This window comes from Rousettus aegyptiacus, unplaced genomic scaffold (assembly GCF_014176215.1).
Source record: "Rousettus aegyptiacus isolate mRouAeg1 unplaced genomic scaffold, mRouAeg1.p scaffold_m13_p_5, whole genome shotgun sequence".
Taxonomy (NCBI): domain Eukaryota; kingdom Metazoa; phylum Chordata; class Mammalia; order Chiroptera; family Pteropodidae; genus Rousettus; species Rousettus aegyptiacus.
This window is the reverse complement of record NW_023416308.1, coordinates 99,317,293-99,337,580: the sequence shown is the minus strand read 5'-3', so window position 1 is coordinate 99,337,580 and position 20,288 is coordinate 99,317,293. Positions and strand designations below refer to the sequence as shown.

Sequence of the window (20,288 nt, the reverse complement as noted above, 5' to 3'; positions counted from 1 at the left end):
TTTCCCTGGATTTAGCATTATTATTTCTCCAGAATCATTTTAAAAGATTTTAAAGTAACATACTGGTTGCTATGAGGGAAATCTAGAAGATGTTTCATATTAACAAAAGGATGGTTCAAAGTCTCAGCTGGAGTAATTCTTAAATCCGCATCAATTAGCAACATTTTCTTCAAAAGACTAACGAATTCTCTTCTATCAGCTTTCTCAGCCAAAAGGTCACTTCCTTCCAAATCCATCACTGTGTTCACCTGCAAAATCAAAATTTCAAATCATCAAATAAAAATAAGCCATAGCATATATTAAAGTTTTACACTTTAAAAAAAAAAAATACTACAAGGAAAGAACAGAGAACTACAATTATTTTGAAACAGGAAAGAACTGAGTTTAACAAATCCTTAAAATGTTTTAAAGTATCAAATGGCATTCAAAGCAGAAAAACAATTTTTCCCCCATTCGAGATGGAGTGAACAAATACCCATCTCGAACGAGATATAAGAAAAATAAATTTGCTAGGATTTTTCTCTTTTAAGGAAAATGCTTTTTACTAAAGAACAGGATAGTGTAACTTAAATATTCAAAGACAAATGCAATTTAGTTCCTGAAAGGTTGAAACCTTAAAATCATTTTTGTTTGAAAAGCTTAAAAACAGCTAAGTATTCTATAGTCTTTTAGAAAATAATTAACATGTTTTGGCATCCTGACCAATCACGTCTACTGCCTTAAGCATCTAAGACTGACAAATGCGACTGCGGTACTCACATGCACTATGTCATCCAGATTGTTGAAGATGTACTTTCTGGCTTCTTTAGACTTCATTCCTGTTTCTGCCTCATGCTCTTCTAGTGTCTTATTGAATATTATCAAAGAGGGAAAAAAATTTATTATTACCCACCATTTGTAAATTTTTATTCCTTCAATACTGAAACAGTCTAATATAACTCAATATTCTAAGGAAAGAATAGTTATCTAAATGTAACTCTTAAAAGTACAAAAAAATTAGAAGAGCTTGGCTCAGGTAAAAAAAATATTCCATATATAACAAACTCCTTAGACAAAATAACTAATTACAAAGTTAATCATTGATGACATATTGATCCTCAAAGATCGAGGAATAAATTAGGTACTTGGGTTATGTACTAAGTGATTAGATTCAGTCCTTGTCCTATCAACGTTAATACTGAAGAACTGGGTAGAGAAGACGCAACACACAACACAAAAGTAATTACACACCTAAAATTTTCAAAACCATTTAAGATGAGTTGATAAATATGTTGCCAGGTTAGAGAATGAGCTAAGTTATTGTAAAGGGGCTTTCTTCATTTAAAAAAAGGGGGGGGGAAGGGTCAAAAATGAAAATTCAAAAAAAGAAATACAATAAAATAAAAAATAAGCATGGAGCGTATAACCAATATACATTAGGTATCTTAGAAATATGTTTTTCTAAATACTTTTTTAATGAATTACCTTTAATCTCCAACCAGAATGTGAAATATCTGTTCCTCTGCAAAAAAATCTTGTGGATTTTGTACCCACATTTAACAACTGTTCTCCCGGTAAACCTTGAGTCTGAGAAATGTATCGAATCTGAAAAATAATTTACAAAACAGAAGAGTTTATTCTTTCATACAATAGATATTATTTAAACATCTATTATATATGAGACTATGCTAGATATTTGGTCAAGAATTAAATGATATAATCTGCACTCTCAAGAAATCCACCGTCTTGTGGGGAACACACAAGTAAACAATTATAATGCAGTGTTATCAATACCATAATGAATGTATGTTTTACAGAAAGATAGAGAAGGAATACCTACAATAATGTCACATAAAGTTCCAGAAGACGTGATACTCAATTTAGTTCTTAAAAAACAAATAAGTTTTTTAGCCCTTGAGAAGTGGGGAAAATCTTATTATCATTTGTGTTGAGGTTATGAGTAAATACGGGAAATCAAGAGAAAACACCCACACAGTCAAAGACTAGAAGTATAGAGGTTCACTAAGGGAAAAACGACAAGAGATGAAACTGAACTAGAAAGCAAAAGGATTTATCAGTAGGTTAAGGAGTTTGACTATTACTACAGGAAGTAATAATGGAAAACCACGGAGAAATCTAGGCAGGAAATTGACTTATTACATTTTTAACAAAATATCTACGAATAGGAGAGGCTGGGTAAGGCCAGAGGAGAGATGGCAGGGAGGGGGCGCCTGAACTGAGAGACTTAGTAGAAATAGAAAGGAAGGAGTGGATTTCAGAAAAACTTAAAATTTATAAAGACTTGGTAAGATTACGACTGTGGGAGCATTAAAGAGGTAGATACACCTCTGTCACTGGCATGGTTGAGCCACGAGAGGGAGAGACACGAGTATAGAAGAGTACTCTCAGGACACTAAAAAGTTCCAGCCTCGGGGCTACTGAAAACTTCATATCCTTCTGTTTGGAACACTCTTTGCCTAGGCATCTGTATAGCTCATTTTTCACTTCCTTCAGCTCTCAGTTCAAATGTCACTTTATTCGTGAGGCCTTCCATGGCCCGCCAATAAATAGCAATAAGCTCTCTTCTCTTTGGTGCTCTGGTACCCGTTATCTTCCTTACTCTGTTGTATTTTTCTCTGCCATGCTTTTTGACAACTCATATTCTGTATGTTTACTTTCTATTTTCTTACCCCACTCTTCATTATTAGAATGTAAATTTCATAAAGCAAACATCTGTTCCCCAACTTAATGACGGGGCAGCATCAGGAATAAACAGGGCTTAACTCCTCTAAACTGTGTTTAAGAACACAGGGTTTGGTATTTTTTTTAAACCTCAAGGGTATTACATTATCAGTTAATCCATCTCCTGCATCTTCTATTTCTTCTTCTTTGAGATCTTTCCCCTCAATCTACAAAAATAATTATCTTCTATCTTCAAAATGAAGAACTGCTCCTAACTATTTAAAACTCTTCTAAGTTAGAAAGTCTTAAGAGAGGATTTGAGATCTCGTTCCCCAGCATATGTAACCCTCATGGTTCAAATAAACTCTTACAAAAATTAACAAAATATCTTAAAATATCAGCCTATATTTTACTTCCCACTCGTACCTCAAGATACTACAGTGTGAATTTTACTATCACTCCCATGATATGGTAGCAAGGTAAGTAAAGGCCTGTTAATAACTGACACGTTGAATAGTACAATATTAATCCATATTTTACTATAGTATTTTTGGCTACTACCTTTTTACTTATAAACTGTGTTCCTTCCACTTCTGAACATTGTTTCTTTCTGGTTCTCTTCCTACTTCTTGACATTCTTTAATTGCCTTCCTCCATTCGTTCTTTATATGCCATTGTATTTCAAAGTTTTATCTGTCTTCTTTCCCTTAACAAGCTCCAAGTGCCAATAGTTTTATCTCTACATCTATATCTAAATATGTATCTCCATCTCTGGAGCTCTCGATCCAACTGCTTATTGAAACTTTCCACCCAGCTGGCCGTTATGCACCTCCAAGTGAACATATCCTAAACTGACTTTCTCTTAATTCTGTCAACTCTCATGCCTCTTCCTCATTGGTGAATAGCAACACCAACCACTTAAATCAGAAACCTGAAATTTATGACAAACAAGCACCTCTCACTAATCATCCTCCCTCCAACATCCAAAACCCTACCAATTTTACCTCATTAGTATTTTTCATAACTGTCCTTCTTCTCCACCTCTATTTCCAGGTCTTCTTCAATTCTGAGTTATACAATTTCACGAGCTTCCTAACTGGCATACCCACTTCCCTAATGACCCCCTCTACATTATCCACAATGCTAACAGTGAATTTGGCAAAATACAAATCTGACTGTTACTCTTCTGTATAAAATTACTGCCTATAGGATCGATTCAAAACTTCTAGTCATGACAGGCAGTCCCCTCCAGCTTTATCTCTTCCCTGCTCTTTACATGCACCTGTACTCAAGCCCCATCTAGCACCATGCTAAATTTTGCATAGGCTAGTTTCTCTGTCCTCCTACTCATCAATATCCCTGTATCCTCCTCCATTTCTCCAAATCCATGTGACAAACTTTTACTATTTCTTCTTCAAGACTTAGTTCAAGAACTTCTCTTCTATACAGCTATGTCTAACCATCCCAAATAGAAGTGATCACTTTCCTCTGTGTTACCATCATATCTAGAACATAATACATTTAATGCATTAATAATACTAAATTATACTTATTTTTTAATGTCTGTTTTCCCTACTAGACTGTGAGCCTCCTGACAATAGATTCTATGTTTATCCTTGTTTATAACCAATTTTACATGACATGTAACTAAAATCTCAACCTTACAAACTAGTTTCATTTCATTTAAAGTGAACTGTGTTATCTTCCCTTCACCCCACATCCCAAGTGGCTGAGTTCCTTGTTTCATGAAAACGGAAAATAGAATAGTACTAAGAGTTCAGAACCTGGATGCTACAGAGTCTCTTAGATGGTAGGAAAGGTGTTCAACAATTCAATTTCCACAAACATGCACAGAGCATTTATTATATGTCAGATCCTAAAGATATACAAATGAATAAAATATGGTATCAGTTTTCAAAAAGTATATTAATTTAGTAGAATAAATATTTAAGCAAATACTCTGCAATTAAGCTGGGAGGCACCATTATGAGAAAGATAACAAAGCGCTAAAAGAGCAAAGAGAAAACTGCAATTAATATACCTGGCAAGTTGGTATGGCACTGGGGAAAAAAGCAACAACAACGACAACAACAACAAAGCATCAAATGAATCTGTAGGTTTATTTTTGGTCATAATGCCTGCCCAGTATTTTGAAGTGAAATTGTTCCATGTATAACAACTGCTAATATATGAAGGGGCACACTGTTGCCTCCCCTGTGCCCAATGGGTCAAGGGTGGGAACCTGACTCAGAAGCAATTAACTCATAAACTTGCCCTGTGAACTCAACTGGAAATAATCTTACCAAATCAGATTTATATTACCAGGAATGTAAACTAAGAAATACCAATTACTGTTTGGGGATGAGCCAAAGAGTGATAAGATAGAGCTGGAGTCTGATGGCTGCATTAACCTAAACAAAGTTAAGACTGCGCAGAAATTCTGAGTAGCAGGTTAGAATCAGAAAAGACAGAAGCACCGAAGAGCAGCGAAGTCACACGAATGATCATGCACTTCAGTGATCCACCAATGCCAGGTAACTCCTCCAGTGCTGCCTTGAATACAAAGCACGTCCACTCCAGATTTCACAGAATCCAATCATATTATAGCCCTCTTCTTGGATTTTTTGATAGTCCACATAGAAATAAAAGAACTCTTACTCGAGCCACCCTGGAAGAGTCTCTGCAACTAGAATATCTGATTTGAAATTATCAAATATAAAATTTGAATATAAATTCAGACTTTTAGCTGTTCTGGATAAGATTCTATCTGAACTCCAACAAACATTTTGTAAGAACGATTGACATTTACCAACTAAATACTGTCTATCTATCCATAAAAATTATTATTTAACTCCCTAGAATATTTTTGATATTTCCCTGGTAAGTATAAGTTAAAATCCAGTATAGAGAACACCAATAGGACAATATATCTACAATTAAGACAGGAAGGGACTCAAGCACAGTACCAATTCACGGAATTGATAACTATGCAACTAGTAACACTAAATGATCATAACTTTTTTAAATTACTATACTGTTCTGGAATTAAAGTGATATACAGTCTGAAAATACTGTTAATCTGATTCTATTATAGAATTTAGAAAAACTAAGTATTGGTCGGTTATTTGTCTTAAATCACTATTGTGACTTTTAACAGCCATTTCCTTTTCCTGGGCCTCAGTTTTATCCTTTATAAAACTAGATAATCAGTAGGGTCCTTTTCAGTACTAACATCAATTGTCCAAGACTAGAATTGTGAAGTCCAAATCCAGAGTATGATAGCAAATCAACTTGAAACTGCCACCAGATGGTGTCCTGCTCCAGAGTTGTATGCATGTCATAAACTAGTACACAAAGCCAAAGGCATATTTCTAGCATTTGACTGGCACCTCAGTACTTCAGCAGCTAAGAATTATGGGATTTTCTAACTAGATCACCAACTCTTTCAAAACTAGCAATATTTTAGCATCTGCATGAAAATTAGTGGTCGAGTAAAAAGCTGAAGGAAACCAGTATGTACGGAAAATTTTACAGAAATTGTTATAAGAGGTATGCTGAATGCAGGGAAATAGGTATAGAATAGGAAACATGGCCTAAAAGAGGTTTATAAGTAGAAAGTCACTGGAAGAAGAAACTGATATTAATACTTACAGTTAATCTAATAATTAATATTAAATGATTAATTTTAAAGTCATCTTAGCAACTGTATGTCACCAAACTAGCTACCTCTCATATCCTTTTTGATATAGAAAGCTCAGCCCTGAAAATGAGAAATAAGGCACAAATTGTATTGTTACATTTATATCATGTGTTTGAAAATGTTCTATTTTCTATTTTTTTAAGCCCGAAAGTTAAATAGTATATCATTTGAATAAAAATTATATTTGTCCACTACAAGCCAACTACAGAAAGATAAAATTAATGTATCAACTTTGTTAATTTTTACTAACATTTTCCACTAAAATGAGTATATATTATCTAATAAGGGAGATGTAATAAAATTCTCTCAAATAGTAGTGAATAAAAGGTAACAATTACTCTAAAAATAAATCTTGATATTAAAAATCAAGAAAACAGAAGAGCATTTAGAGATTTTGCTCCCCAGCATGTATCAATTGTTAGTATGGCTCAAATAAACTCTTATAAAAATTTAAAAATATAGAATAAAATAAAAATCAAGAAAAGTCGAGAAAACAGCAAGCAATATTGTCTAAAAGCATAGAGAGGCTAATGAACATACCTGAAAATTATCATGAAAAGTGTTTAATGAAGTAATTTGCTGGATTCTACTGAGAATCATTTAAATAATGTTAAACTAGACTTTAGCACCATTCAAAAACATCTAAAAATACAAAAGAAGGTTCAGGTGACTGAGATATTTAAGACCAATATTTAAATGATGCCTCTTATTCCTTGGGAGAGGACGACATTTCATTCATCATCAAAGTCTGTCAACTGAGCAAAGCACTATTATTTAAATGGACATAGTCCAGCCCTTTATGTGTTTATTATATAAAAATGATAAAAAAAAAATTATCCCAATAGTTTTAAAAAACTGTTTTGAAAGCTTGTGGATTGTAACTTTATTTATGAAAATTAGCATTATAAAAGAAATTTTTAAAAATCAAATAGTTTTGAGATCTTGAATTTAAAATCCACAGGATCTCAGGTTTTGTCATTTTATTTTTAAAAGATTTTCACATGTATTAGATACTGGATAAAGTGCATTCTTTCTTTACAACCTACCAATTCTACTAGATTATCATGACGGTTCAATTACCTGGTCATACTCCAAAGCTCCTGGGTAGAGCGGCCATCCAAGGAATAATTCTGCAATCACGCATCCCAATGACCACATATCTATGGCTTCACAAAATGGCAACCCCAATATAATCTCTGGAGCTCTGAAATTTAAAAATAAGAAATCAAAGTGGTTTTCCTTTAAAATTATCTGATTTCATCTGACATTCTAAGAAAAGTTAGTAAAATGACATTACCTTCTATTTATAGTAACTCCACTTTTCAGAATTCTTTGAAACCTAGTCATAATGCTGAATTAAACTTTAAAAGGTGTTATAAGTACATCACTATGATAAAATCTCTACACTTAACCCTCAGAGTTTTAGTAATATAACATTAAAAAAAAGGAAAAAGCATAGCCTCGTTTTTGAGACTACAGCAGAAAGAGAACTGGCAAACTATTAAATACATGCACTATGACATCAATTGAACTGAAAACCAGACATTGAGATATGACCACAACAAAGTAAGAATAAATCTAGAAGTCGACAATATTTCAAAACAAAATAATAAATATTCCCATTATTAGGGACATTAGTCATCCAAAAGAGAGAATACTAAATTCAATGTCATCCTGCTTTAAAATGCAGAAAAGTACAGGATATATCAAAACAGTTAAAAAGCACTTTAGTACTTAAAGAGCTTTATTTGGAAAATGAATTCCATAAAAGACATCATTCCTAGTTAAACTGTTGCTACTTCACATGACTATCCCATGAGAAGATTAATATTCTGAGAGGTTCTACATATAGTTATATAATTCCAAAGTAAGTCAGTCATACAATCAGTTATACCAGATGTGTGTGCATAAGTGTATATTTTCATTTTCCCCCATTATTATTTATTTAATTCATGATTATTACCTAAAATAAAGAAATGTTGTTAAAAGTGATCCAACTTTGCATGTCAAATAAAGCACTGACCCACCTTAACTCTAGGCCTTTTCTCTTTGATTCTTTTTACACAATAATGCAGTTATATTTCTTAAAGCACAGATACGATCATGTCATTTACTTGCCAAATATTTTCTGGGCTTATTCTTACATGTCCGGCAGTCATGGCTTGCCACCTCTTTGAGATTATGACCTTTCTCATTTTCTTTTCCTGTGTCCCCTGTTCCAGCTACTTGTTTTTTCTATTTTTTAAAACAATCTCGAACTTATAGTAAAGTTGTAACAACAGTTCAATGAGTACTTTTTTTCCTAAACCACGTGAGAGTAACTTGCCAAGTAACCATACTTTTTATCTTCTACAAACAAGATTATTCTCCTGTATCACCACAATACAATCATCAAAATCAGGAGATGAATGATGATACACCTCTACGTCTAAGCCTCAGCCTAACGATGTCCTTTCTGGCAAAAGGATTCAATTCAGAATCAAGCATTACATTTCGTTGTCTTATCTCTTATGATCTTTTTCAATATAGAATAGTTCCTCAAGTCTTTCTTTGATTTCTATGACCTTGACTAAGATACTGCAGATCAGTGTGGATTTGTCTGATATTTTATCATTTTACGCTATCGGGTAGCAAATAAACAGATTTGTTCCATTACTGTAAATGTTCACTTTGATTACTTGATTAATGTGGTATCTGCTAGATATCACCATTATTTTTTTCCTCCTTTTCCCTTTGTAATTAAGTATTTCTGTGGGGTTTCAATTTGAGACTATACAAATAATCCTTTCCTTATCAAACTATCAATTTATTCATTTATTTCCCATGTGAGTACATATTAATAAATTCCTATTTTATTCAATAGGTTATGATCTATTACTATAATTATTTAGATTCTCTAATTTTCTCAGACTTAACCAGTCTGAATTCCCTCAGTGAGCTATGGGTCCCTGTTACCACCACTGGAATGGCACTGTTCCCAGGCTCTCTCAGCACTGTTCCCAGGCTCTTTCTTTAACTGAGACTGCTGACTGTCACTATCTCCTAACACAGTGGTTCTCAATCTTGGCTGCATATTACAATCACATTTAGTCCTGGTCGCACTCCATACTAATTAAATAAGAAACTCTGGGGATGGGACTTGGGCATCAGTATTTTTTAAAGCTCCAATACATGGACAAAGATGAGAACCAAAGCCCTAGACTCAAGTAGTTAGACCAATGGGAAGACTATTCCATCTTCTCCCTACAGTATTTCTGATCAGAATAAGTTAAGAGATAAGTTTTGTGCCATAGATTTGGGATCTGCCCAGCAACTAACTATTCTACTCTTACATATTTCTGCTGTAACTAATACTTAAGATTTAGTAGACCCTTAATCCACAGCATTTATTAAAAACAAGTAAGTGTCACAGGGAGATGCTTTCTTTAAGGCATAAAAGATCTTTAAAACATAGGTATAAAAGGCTTCATTCTTTCTGACAAAATATGTTTTTGTACCTGTATCAATTATAGTCAAATATAATAAAATGCTAAAATGTATTGTAGAAAGGAAAAAAACATAAGTTATACTAAGTTATCAATCTTATACATTCATGATATGGTACAAAAAGACAGTAAAGATCTTATTTTTGTTCACTAATATATATGCAGAACCTAGCAGAGAATATGCACTCAGTAAATATTTCTCAAATAAGTTGTTCTAACACGGGTTGGGTCACACAAAGAAAAACATCGGAGTAAAGTTAGGTCTTGAAGAACAGAAGTCTAGGTAAAAAGAAAGAAAAATGGGCACAAGAGTTTATAAAGGGTATATATTAACCTATGCAAAAAAAAAAAAAAAAAGATTCAAAGCAAAAAGGCTGTTTCAAAAAGCATGGCATAAAAAGGAATTCACTAGTGGTATTTGAATCCTTAAGAATTATTAAGATGAAAAGAGCTATAGGTATGTGCATAAACACTTCATTTTGAAATATTTAATATAAAAAGTTCATGAGGTCTGAAATTATCTATTTAGAAAACTTCAACATCACATCTGGCAATGAAAGAAAAGTAACTAATAGTATTTAGAATATATAATTTAAAGAGACTTAAATTATTTGAAATCTGGTTAACAATAAGAAAGGAGTTTCCGTCAACTAGACAAAGAGTGGTAAGTTCCTTCGGCCATTTGTTACCATTTAATGAATGAGCCAAGTTTCTAATTGATGGTGACAGGAATGTGGAGATATCTTTTCAAAATCTTGACTGGGAACTGCAATAAAGCTACTTCAAACATAAAACAGAAGATACAAAAGTTATATTCATAGAAGTTATATTCATAGAAGTTAATTTTGCATTTTAAAATATGAATTTCAGCTGGAAGTTTTATACAAATTCATTCTGTATTACTGTGTCAGTTTAGATCCTGTGAGAAGATTAAATATGCGAGAAATTTCTTGAGGGAAATGCCTGTAAAGGATACAGGGAGAGAAAGCAGGAGTAGGTGAAGGGAGCCCCCAGACCTTGAGCAATTCTGATACCTGCGAAAGAGAGGCAAAGGTAGAATTGGGTAGAAAGAACCTCCAACTATAGCGCTGCTATGAGAAAGTCTTGGTTGGGTTGGTGGAGAGTCCCAGAGCAAAAATTAGCTGTGAGAGGAATTCCTCCATCAAGCAAGAATGGCCCAGCTCTGTTTGCTCATTGGCTGGGAGCAGCCCAGAAGTGTGGCCTCTGCTTGAGCAATGACATGTCTGAAGGTGCAACAGCTGCAAGCTCATAGTCAACTGCTCCTTGCAGGAGGTTCTCTTGAAGCGGCATCTGAGTGGAACAATTCCATGGCTGCCATAACTATCTTCCCAAAAACTTTTGTATTTTACTTTATTTATGTGTGTGTGTGTGTGTGTGTGTGTGTGTGTGTGTGTGTAAAAATTTCTTGACCAAGTCCCATTCAAATATGGCCAAAAGTCTCTCCAGTTTACCTAGTATGCCATAAAATATTATTTTTCTATGTGTATCATTACATGTAAAAGCAATACCTTAAAGTACTTATAATCTAGATGAAACTGCCAGAGATGTTCGAGTTAATAAACTTTAAAAATTAAATTACATGTGAAAGAATAATATATCCATCTGTCAGTAATGAATAAAGCTTAGTTTTTTGGTTACATCTTAATTGACTCTCAAATTCTTCCCTTAGGCTACTTTTATACAAAAATGATCATAGCAGGAACTCTGATTTGTGGACCATTCTTAAAATAAATCTTCTGTTCTACTCCTAAAGAAAGTTCTTCCACTTCTTTTTAAATCTACCTTAATTCCCTTCAGAGCATCTAAAATGTGGCAGTGCTAAGTATATAGTAAAAAACAGACATCATTTGTACTTTTATAGATAGACAAGGCGCACATTAAATGTGTCTGTTGAATGAAGGGTATAACTAAACCTGTTGTTTACCACTGTATCACAAGTAGAAGTGTTAAAGCCACAAATGTGTATGCTAATAAAGGCAATCTGCACCTTAAATCCTATGTTTCTCCCCTCTCCCCTCCCTCTCACTCCTTCTCTCTCTCTCTCTCTCTCTCCCCCTCCCTGTCACATGCTTTTAACCAATTTTTCGACATGTATAAAAACCAAATCCTTTCTATTTCTCTAAAACCTTGAAACATAATATAAAACATAGTAAAATGGGTTTGTGAGACTTTTGCTAGACACCAGAAGAGAATGTTGGCAGTAGATACTTCAAACAAGAACACAGTGAAATACTGTCACTCATAAAAGATGACTATTAATGGAACATTTTATTTGATTTATTTCATTTTAATTTACTTTTTAAGTTGAAATTTTACTTACTGACAGAAGAAACCCAGCCCTGTTAGGAAAAGAGATATCTCAGTCAGGAGCACAGTGTGTCTAGTTTTATAAACAACCATATTCTTATAATAGAGACAGATGCCTTAGCTTATCACTGCAAATGTTATTAAACTACAAGCTCATGTGGTGATTTCATGGCCACCAAGAAAATGTTTATCTTCATGTGGTTCCTTAGTTTCCCTACATATAGAAAATATAACGTTAGACCAAGATGAATATCAGCACAATGCTGAAATACGGCCTCCTGCAACAACCTAGGTTTGGTCAGTTTTAGGACACTGAATAATTTCTGAAATGACGGAGTTGATGGTTCTTTTGGATACTGTTCCTCAACGAGACTGAAAAGTGTGGCCATCCAGGCTTCTCTTGATGATTCTCCTATGCAAATGTGTAGACATGCTTCACTACTTTTAACAGTAAGAAGATGTCAGAGAAATGCAGCACAAACTTGAAAAAGGTAAATAAATAGTAAACTCAATAAAAATACTAAAATAAGGACAGTCTTGTGAGATAAAGATGCAGAATACACTTTTTAACATAACAATTTTATTAGATATAATTCATATACAATTCACTCACTTAAATAGTAAAATTCAACGGTTTTTAGTATATTCACGGAATTGTGCAACCATCACTACAATTGATTTTAGAACATTTTTATCATCCCCAAAAGAAACCCTATATACATTAATAGTCACTCCTCACCCATTCATCCCCAAGTCCTCCATCCCTAGGTCACCACAAATCTACTTTCTGTCTCTTTAGATTTGCCTACTTTGGACATCTCACACAAATGGAATCATACAATATGTGGTCTTCTGTGACTGGCTTCTTTCACTCGGCAAGCCCATGCCACAATTCTGTTGTACTATGTTATCAGTACTTCATTTTATTTTCGTTGCTGAATAGTACTCCATTGTATGTATACACCACCTTTCCTTATCTTTCCATCAAGTGATGGACATTCGAGTTGTTTCCACTTTGGGGCTATTATGAAAAATGAGAAGTTAACCAAGAGAGGCCATGTCAGCTCACCAGGCTACTGAGCAAGAATACGCTCTAGTGCTAATGGTCAGAGCAGAGAGACTATACACCAAATACAATTATGTACTGCCTCAGAGAGAACTAGCCAGTACAGAAAGAAAAGTCTGTCTTTTCTCAAAAGGGAAAAGAAGGTACTAGTGTTAAAAGGAACTACTGATTTTCTACTTTGTTCAATGAAGCAGGCTTATGAGTGAAGTAATCTTGTGCTACCCCTTTCTCAAACCCTTAGGGCACTAAAAGAAAATAACAACCTCTTGCCTATATAGTGGCACGCCAATTTAATGGAGCAGGGATTAAGGATGCAATACCCTTTGGGTAAATTTCAAAAGACCTTTATTATGCTAGTAACAAAAACTTGGAAATCTCAGTAGAAAGTTATGGAAAAACAAATCTTGGAGTCTGGTAAGGAAGCAATGATTTAAAATAATAAAAAATATCTAAACAGAGCAAGATTTTAAACTCTAGAGAGTAGATACCGAGTTCTCCCTCTAATAGCAAGTAATTTACCTAAGCCTTTGAATTTTCATTCTTTACATGGGATTTTACCGACCTTGCATACTCCGAAGATAATCTAAAGGACTAAGTAAAAAAATGTGCAAAATGTAAAACAGTATATACACTCCCCTAATTTATTCATACTCCCACTGTCCTAATTCACACCTCTTTTGTCAAACCACCACTTCCCTCCACCATCCTAGTTTCTGTTTTCCTTGCTTTCTTTTACTTGACTGGAAACGACAATGACAACAACATAATTTCAAAGAACCATCTACATTCTCACCACCACATATTCTAGTCCACTTTAATCTGCCAGAGCTTCCATCTAAGGCGTCCATGTTCACTTTTTGAAGTATGTCATCAGTTTCCCACTCTCTCATCACCAACGTCTCTATCTCTATAGGACCATACCACATCTCCCATCTTGAAAAAAAGAGAACAAAGGAAAACAACTTGTTTATACACTCTCCTTCAGCCATCGCCCCTCTCTGTTCCCTTTACGCCACTCCTCTTCGAAAGCATTGTTTAGAAAAGATGGCTTCAGAACTGCCCCTATGTTGAACTCACTCTAATCAGGCTTTCATTACCCCATCATTCCACCAAAATAGCTCTTAAAGTCACCATCCGTCACTTCACTGCCACATCCTTGCAGCATTTGACATAGTTGATTATGCTCTCCTGCTTCAAACACTGTCTACATTTGACTTCCAGGACACCACTCTTTGTTCTTCTCTTTACCTCACTAGCACTGTCCTCTCAAAATTCTCTCTAGTTCCATCTCATTTCCACAGGGTTTATATTCTGGAGTGCCCCAAGGCTAGGCTCAGTCTTTGGATATCTATCATCTCTATTTACATTCACTTCCTTTAGGAGACCTTATCTGATCACAGAGTTTTAAATACATCTCACCTCTATTCATTAGACTCCTAAAAGTATACCTCCAACTCAGACCTCCCTCAACTCCAGACTTACATATCTCAACTGCCTACTCAACATCTCTTCCTGAGTGTCTAGGAGATATCTCAAATTGGTCATTTTCAAAACAGAGCTCCTAACTCCCATTTTCTGCCAACCCCATTCCTCTCCCAGCCTTTCCCATCTCAGGAAATGACAATTCTATCCTTTTAGTTTCTCAGGCCGTAATTTGGGAGAATCAAATTTGACTCTTCTTTTTGTCTCACTTCCCACATCTACCAGAAAATCCCATTAACTCTATCTTCGAAACAGATCCATCTTTACTGCTACCACTTTAATCCAAACCACCATCTTCTATCTCTCAACTGGATTACTGCAAGAGCTTCCTAATTGTTCTTGCTTCTGCCCGTCCTCTACCATCTGTTCTCAACTCAGCAGTAAAAGTGACCCATTTAATATACAAATCAGACCACGTCACTCTTCTCAAAATCCCCCAATAACTTCCAATCGTAAAGTCAAATTCCTTACAATCATCTACAAGGTCACATATAAGTCAGCCCTTAGCTACATTTAAAATCTCTTACCACTATCCCCTTTTCTTGCTCTAATCCACCCATACCGGCCCTTATATTTCTAACCCTAGTTCCTGTTAAAACCTTTACATTATCTAAGAGAAGAAGGTTCCAGGCAGGGGGAACTGCAGGACTTGACCACTCACTCTTACTTTGTGTTTCTGCTCAAAGACCATATGAGAAAGGCCTTCCCTGACCACCTTAAATAGAAAAGTAAGCCCCTGCACCAACACATACAATCACCTTTCCTCCTTTACCCTGCTTTATTGTTTTCTATAGCACTTGTCCCCAACTGATGTGTATGTTTCGTTATTGTGTTTCTCCCCTCCTTGACTAGAATATAAATTCCATAAGGAATTTTTTTAGTGCTTTAAATGAGAACTCTGTCTGGCACATAATAGGTACTCGATCATCATTTTTCAATGACTTGCCCAACCAACAGGAGATACTAGCATCCATCCATCCATCCATCCATTAATTCATTCATTGAGGAATGCTAAGAATATCTTTGTTAAATCAAATACATGAACCAAATGGGTATCAACCAAGAGACTTTTACACGCTAGCCACTTTACATTTGGGACAATTGAAACGTTTTGACTACCTAATAAAAACAAACACAATTTACTGAGCTTTAACAATGGGCCAGCCATCATGGAAATAACTTTTAATGCATTATCTCATTTAAAGAAAATATTCTAAAAACAAATTTCAGCATTGTTCTTCTGCTCCAAGACAAAAAATGATAGTAAACAAAATGTTTCAAGTAAAACAGAAGAACTCAGTTAAGTTTTGGAGTTGTCACACAGCAACAGATAGCTGATAAACTACCCAAAGTACCCAAAGTGATGGAACTGAGATTTCAAACGCCTAATTCCAAAACCCTTTCTCTATACCATATCACCTCAAATTATAAAATCTTGCAATTCAAGAAACAAAGTCAAACTAACAGAAAACCTAGACATTGAAACCAGTCATTTTTAGCTATTCAAAAGTTATGCTCTAGTTTTATTTTCCACAGAACAGAAAATTGATCTTTTTTTTTTAACAGTTCTATAACATGAGAAACTATATGTGCTTTTTCTGATTAACTGGTCTTTAGCTTTCTAAAACAATCTAAAGAAAAAAGTATTTTGGTGTCATTTTTTAAAACAACTTTTCATTATGTATTATTCCTTTAAAATATATATAATAACAGCAATAGCATCAAAGAGTTACATTCCCTAAATGCTTCATAAATATTAACCAAGCAATCCTTTAAATGCTTTATAAACCCATCTAATAGTCATATCAATCCTTTTAATAGATAAAGACACAGACAGAAGAAAAACTAAGTTCCCTAAGAGTCACACAGCTAGTACAAGCTGCAGCTGGGATTCAAAGCCAAGCTTTATGGCTTCAGAATCCACTCTTTTAACTACTACACCTTAAAATAAATAAATTCTAGGATTACTAAAACTATCAGACTTTTATCTTACTGGAATTTTTCCCACTCAGATGCTATACTTATCAATGTGTTTTCTCTTTAAACATTTTAAGACTACTCAGGAAATATGCAATATAAACATACTTATGGTAAAAGAACTCAAGTTGACATTTTACTAAGCCCTTTTCTTGATCTTTAAGCATTTACTCATCTTAACTGTAAGTAATTTTTCACATTAAATACACAAATATCTGCTGGATACCTCTTAGTTAAAATAAGGCTCTTATTTTGGCAGTTACCATGTTTCTAAAGATGACTATCACATCCTTTAACACAGACAATTAGGAGCTCAACAGTAGATATAACCATCTACTAGCTGGTAGCTGTGATTACTCATACTTAACAAAAGACAGCAAATACCTAAAGTGGTTATAAAATGCAGACACCAATAAACATGTGCTTGTACAAGAACAGCAAATCTTGGAAGGATACACACCCAAGTTGTATCGGCAATCATACTGCCACAATATTTAACTTTTCCTAAAGCAACACCTCATACAACGCAATAAATTAACGTTAAAAAATCGTCAGTCATCTATATTTTACGGAGATTTCATGTTTTCTTCTAAGTATTATCATCTAATTAGACAACATAATCAGCATTAGTGACTCTTTTTTATTTCTTCTTATTATAAAAAGCCACTTTCTAGTGGTAATTTTTGATGCGGGAATACAGCCTCAGGAGGGAAGGAATACTGGAGGTGTTCCCCTTAGAGGCTCCACTCCTGTCTGTAGGTGAAACCTTGGAGACTCTTCTAAGCACAATATGGGAACTTACAGTGGAGAGACTGCCAAGAATCCTTCCAAATGATAATGCAACTCCGATTTATAACATAAAGGAACATTTCAACATCTGGAACTTTAACAGAAGGATGACTTAAAATATGCTAGCAAATTTATTTCCAGCTTAATCGGCACTCTTTTCAATATCCTGCAGAATGGTGCTTTTTTAAAACAACCAACACAACACCTCAACACTCCTAGAAAGGCAAACAGATTTCCAAAAAGGCAATCAACCACTTCTAGACATATTTTTCTTTTTTAAGTTATGGATGTTTTTAATGTGATAAGAATGTATTACTGTAGGCAATCACATCACTACAGAATACTGGATATTCACACAGATTGTGTTTTTATGACTGTAACTGCAATTATTCAGTAACATGTCGAAATGTAATCAAAGTGCAGGCTCTTAGAATAGAAACTCATTCAAACGTAGCTTTTGAGTCAGAGACTAAAAATATCACAATTAAAAATATCCTTATTGCAAGGCCACTTAATCTTCTGAGTATGCAGGACAATGATCCAAATCAAAGCACCAAGTACAAAGAACAGCGGTAACAATAAATATTTTCAAAACTTATTGAATGTTAAACCTGAGAGGTGGAGGAGGTAGATAGCAAAGATTTAATTTGCATTACCAATATGCCAAATATATAGCTTAAGAGTCCAATGCCCCCAAAAGATGGATAGATATATCAATACTCTGCATATCTAATCAATATGTAATAGTCAGAAATATATTTCTTTTATAGACAGCACTATTTATTTCATGTTTTATCTAACGAGAACAGTAACAAGATCAAAATTCCCATGACATGAAAGAAAAAACTGTAAGAAAATTATTACTATCATATATCAAGAGAAGCCAAGGAGCTCAATTAGTAAGGTAATATGAAATGTATCTGTGGAAAATAAAGGAAAAACACATCAGTAACTTCGGCTGAATGTGTCTCTCCTTTTATATGTTGGTTTATATACTAATGGATGTAGAAAAATCAATGTCTGATTATCATAGATCATAAACATGAACTATGTTACTATCTTATAATTGTACTGCATTTGTATTTTCCATTCTTTTAAATATATTTTATTCTATGAGGTACAAGATAAATGTTATCCCTATTCTACAGGTGACTAGGAAGAAAGTACAAAACAGTCCAAGATTTCTTAAACTTATTTGACTATGAGATATATTTAAAATTATATTATCAGTAAATGCCAACAGAAGCTCATAATCTATAATGTGTGTTTTAATTAAGTCAGACAACAAAAATTATCTTGCAATCAATGATTTAATTTTACAACTTTAAAATGACAAAAATATTTATTGAGCTCTTATTAGAAGTCATATTCTGTTCATTATCTCATTAAATTCTAACAAAATCCTCTGAGGGAGGTACTGTATTATCTTATTTTAGAGACAAGGAAACTGAAGCACAGAAGTTAACCTATCAAGATCTGTTAGTGGTTGGGCTTATAAACAAACCTATGCAGTATGAGTGAGAGTCCAAGCTCCTTAACACCATGTAGATAAATCATTTCTATTTTATGAACATTATTTCAAATGCATTATTTAGTCATACGACCACATATCTATGTATTAACAGGCAAGTAAAAGATAGGCACTGATTCATCGAGTGTTCTCTTTTACAACCTGGTGGCACTCTGAAGCATACCATTTCTCAACAGCAAATACGCACTTAACAGCTAGGCAAATGTATCACTGTTTTTCTCATACTGTTTTTCCTTACAACTTTTTATACTGATATGCCTTTGGACTTACTGAAAAATTATACAAAGAATTCTTATATATCCTCAACCAGATTCCCCAAATGTTAGCATTTTATCACATTTGTATTATCCTCTCTTTGATGTGCACACAAATATAATTTTTCTGAATCGTTTGAGAGTTCAGTTAGACACTGTATACTTTTACCCCTAGTTCATTCAATGTTTACTTACAAAGCTACAGTACATTTTTTAAAATCAGGAAATTAATATTAATGCTATTATTCAGATATTTTCCAATTGTCCCAATAATACCTTCCTTTATAACAAACAAGAATTTTACAAAATAAATAAATCTGAAACCCATGTCTTTTAGTTTCCTTTATCTGGAATAGCTCCACAGTATTTTTGTTGTTTTCATAATACTGTTATATTTTAAAAATGTGGACCAGATCTATTTTATAGACTGTCCTTCAATTTGTGTTTAATGTTTCCTCAAAGAAGGTTTAGGTTATCTATTTTCTACAGGAATACCACATTAGTGATGTTACCTTTTACTTAATTTTTAAAAGTGTATATTAGAAAACATATTACTATCATCAACTTTTTCAAGGAGTATCTATTAATACATTTCAGAATAAGTCGTTATGTGCTGGTATAATCATATAAAAACAGACTTTGCAGTAACAGAACTGAATTCAAATCCCAGTTGCAGGCAGTTACTTATAAAACTCTGGGCCTTGGGCATGTTATAAACCTCACTGCTACCTCATTCATTCATTTGCAAATGAGGATTACACTTGCCTTCCCAGATTTCTGTTAACAATAAAACAAGATCTTGACACAATTTATCTCCCTTTTCCCAAAAAGCATCTGAAATTGAGTGAGTGATTTCCCTAAAGTTGATGGGTCAATAAATGGTGATACCAAAACAAATGCTTAAGTTAAACCTATAAACCTTGTAAGCAAATATGTGCCTTCTACAACAGTCCTGTTAATATTTATGTATGTCTTTTCTCTACTAAGAAGAACCTAAGGTTCTTCAAATCAGGAG

The 20,288-nt window shown here is 34.0% G+C and overlaps 1 protein-coding gene across 8 annotated transcripts in view; it reads right to left on the bottom strand.

The window, feature by feature from the left end:
* Nucleotides 1-20,288, bottom strand: part of HIPK3 (homeodomain interacting protein kinase 3) — an 85,136-nt gene that overhangs the window by 13,769 nt on the left and 51,079 nt on the right. For all 8 annotated transcript variants that reach the window (XM_016147110.2, XM_016147114.2, XM_016147106.2 and 5 more), the window contains 4 exons: nt 7,442-7,565; nt 1,465-1,584; nt 760-846; nt 64-248 (listed from right to left, as the gene is read on the bottom strand). In XM_016147110.2, coding sequence (XP_016002596.2) covers nt 64-248; nt 760-846; nt 1,465-1,584; nt 7,442-7,565 — 516 coding nt within the window. The remainder of the gene's footprint in view (nt 1-63; nt 249-759; nt 847-1,464; nt 1,585-7,441; nt 7,566-20,288) is intronic.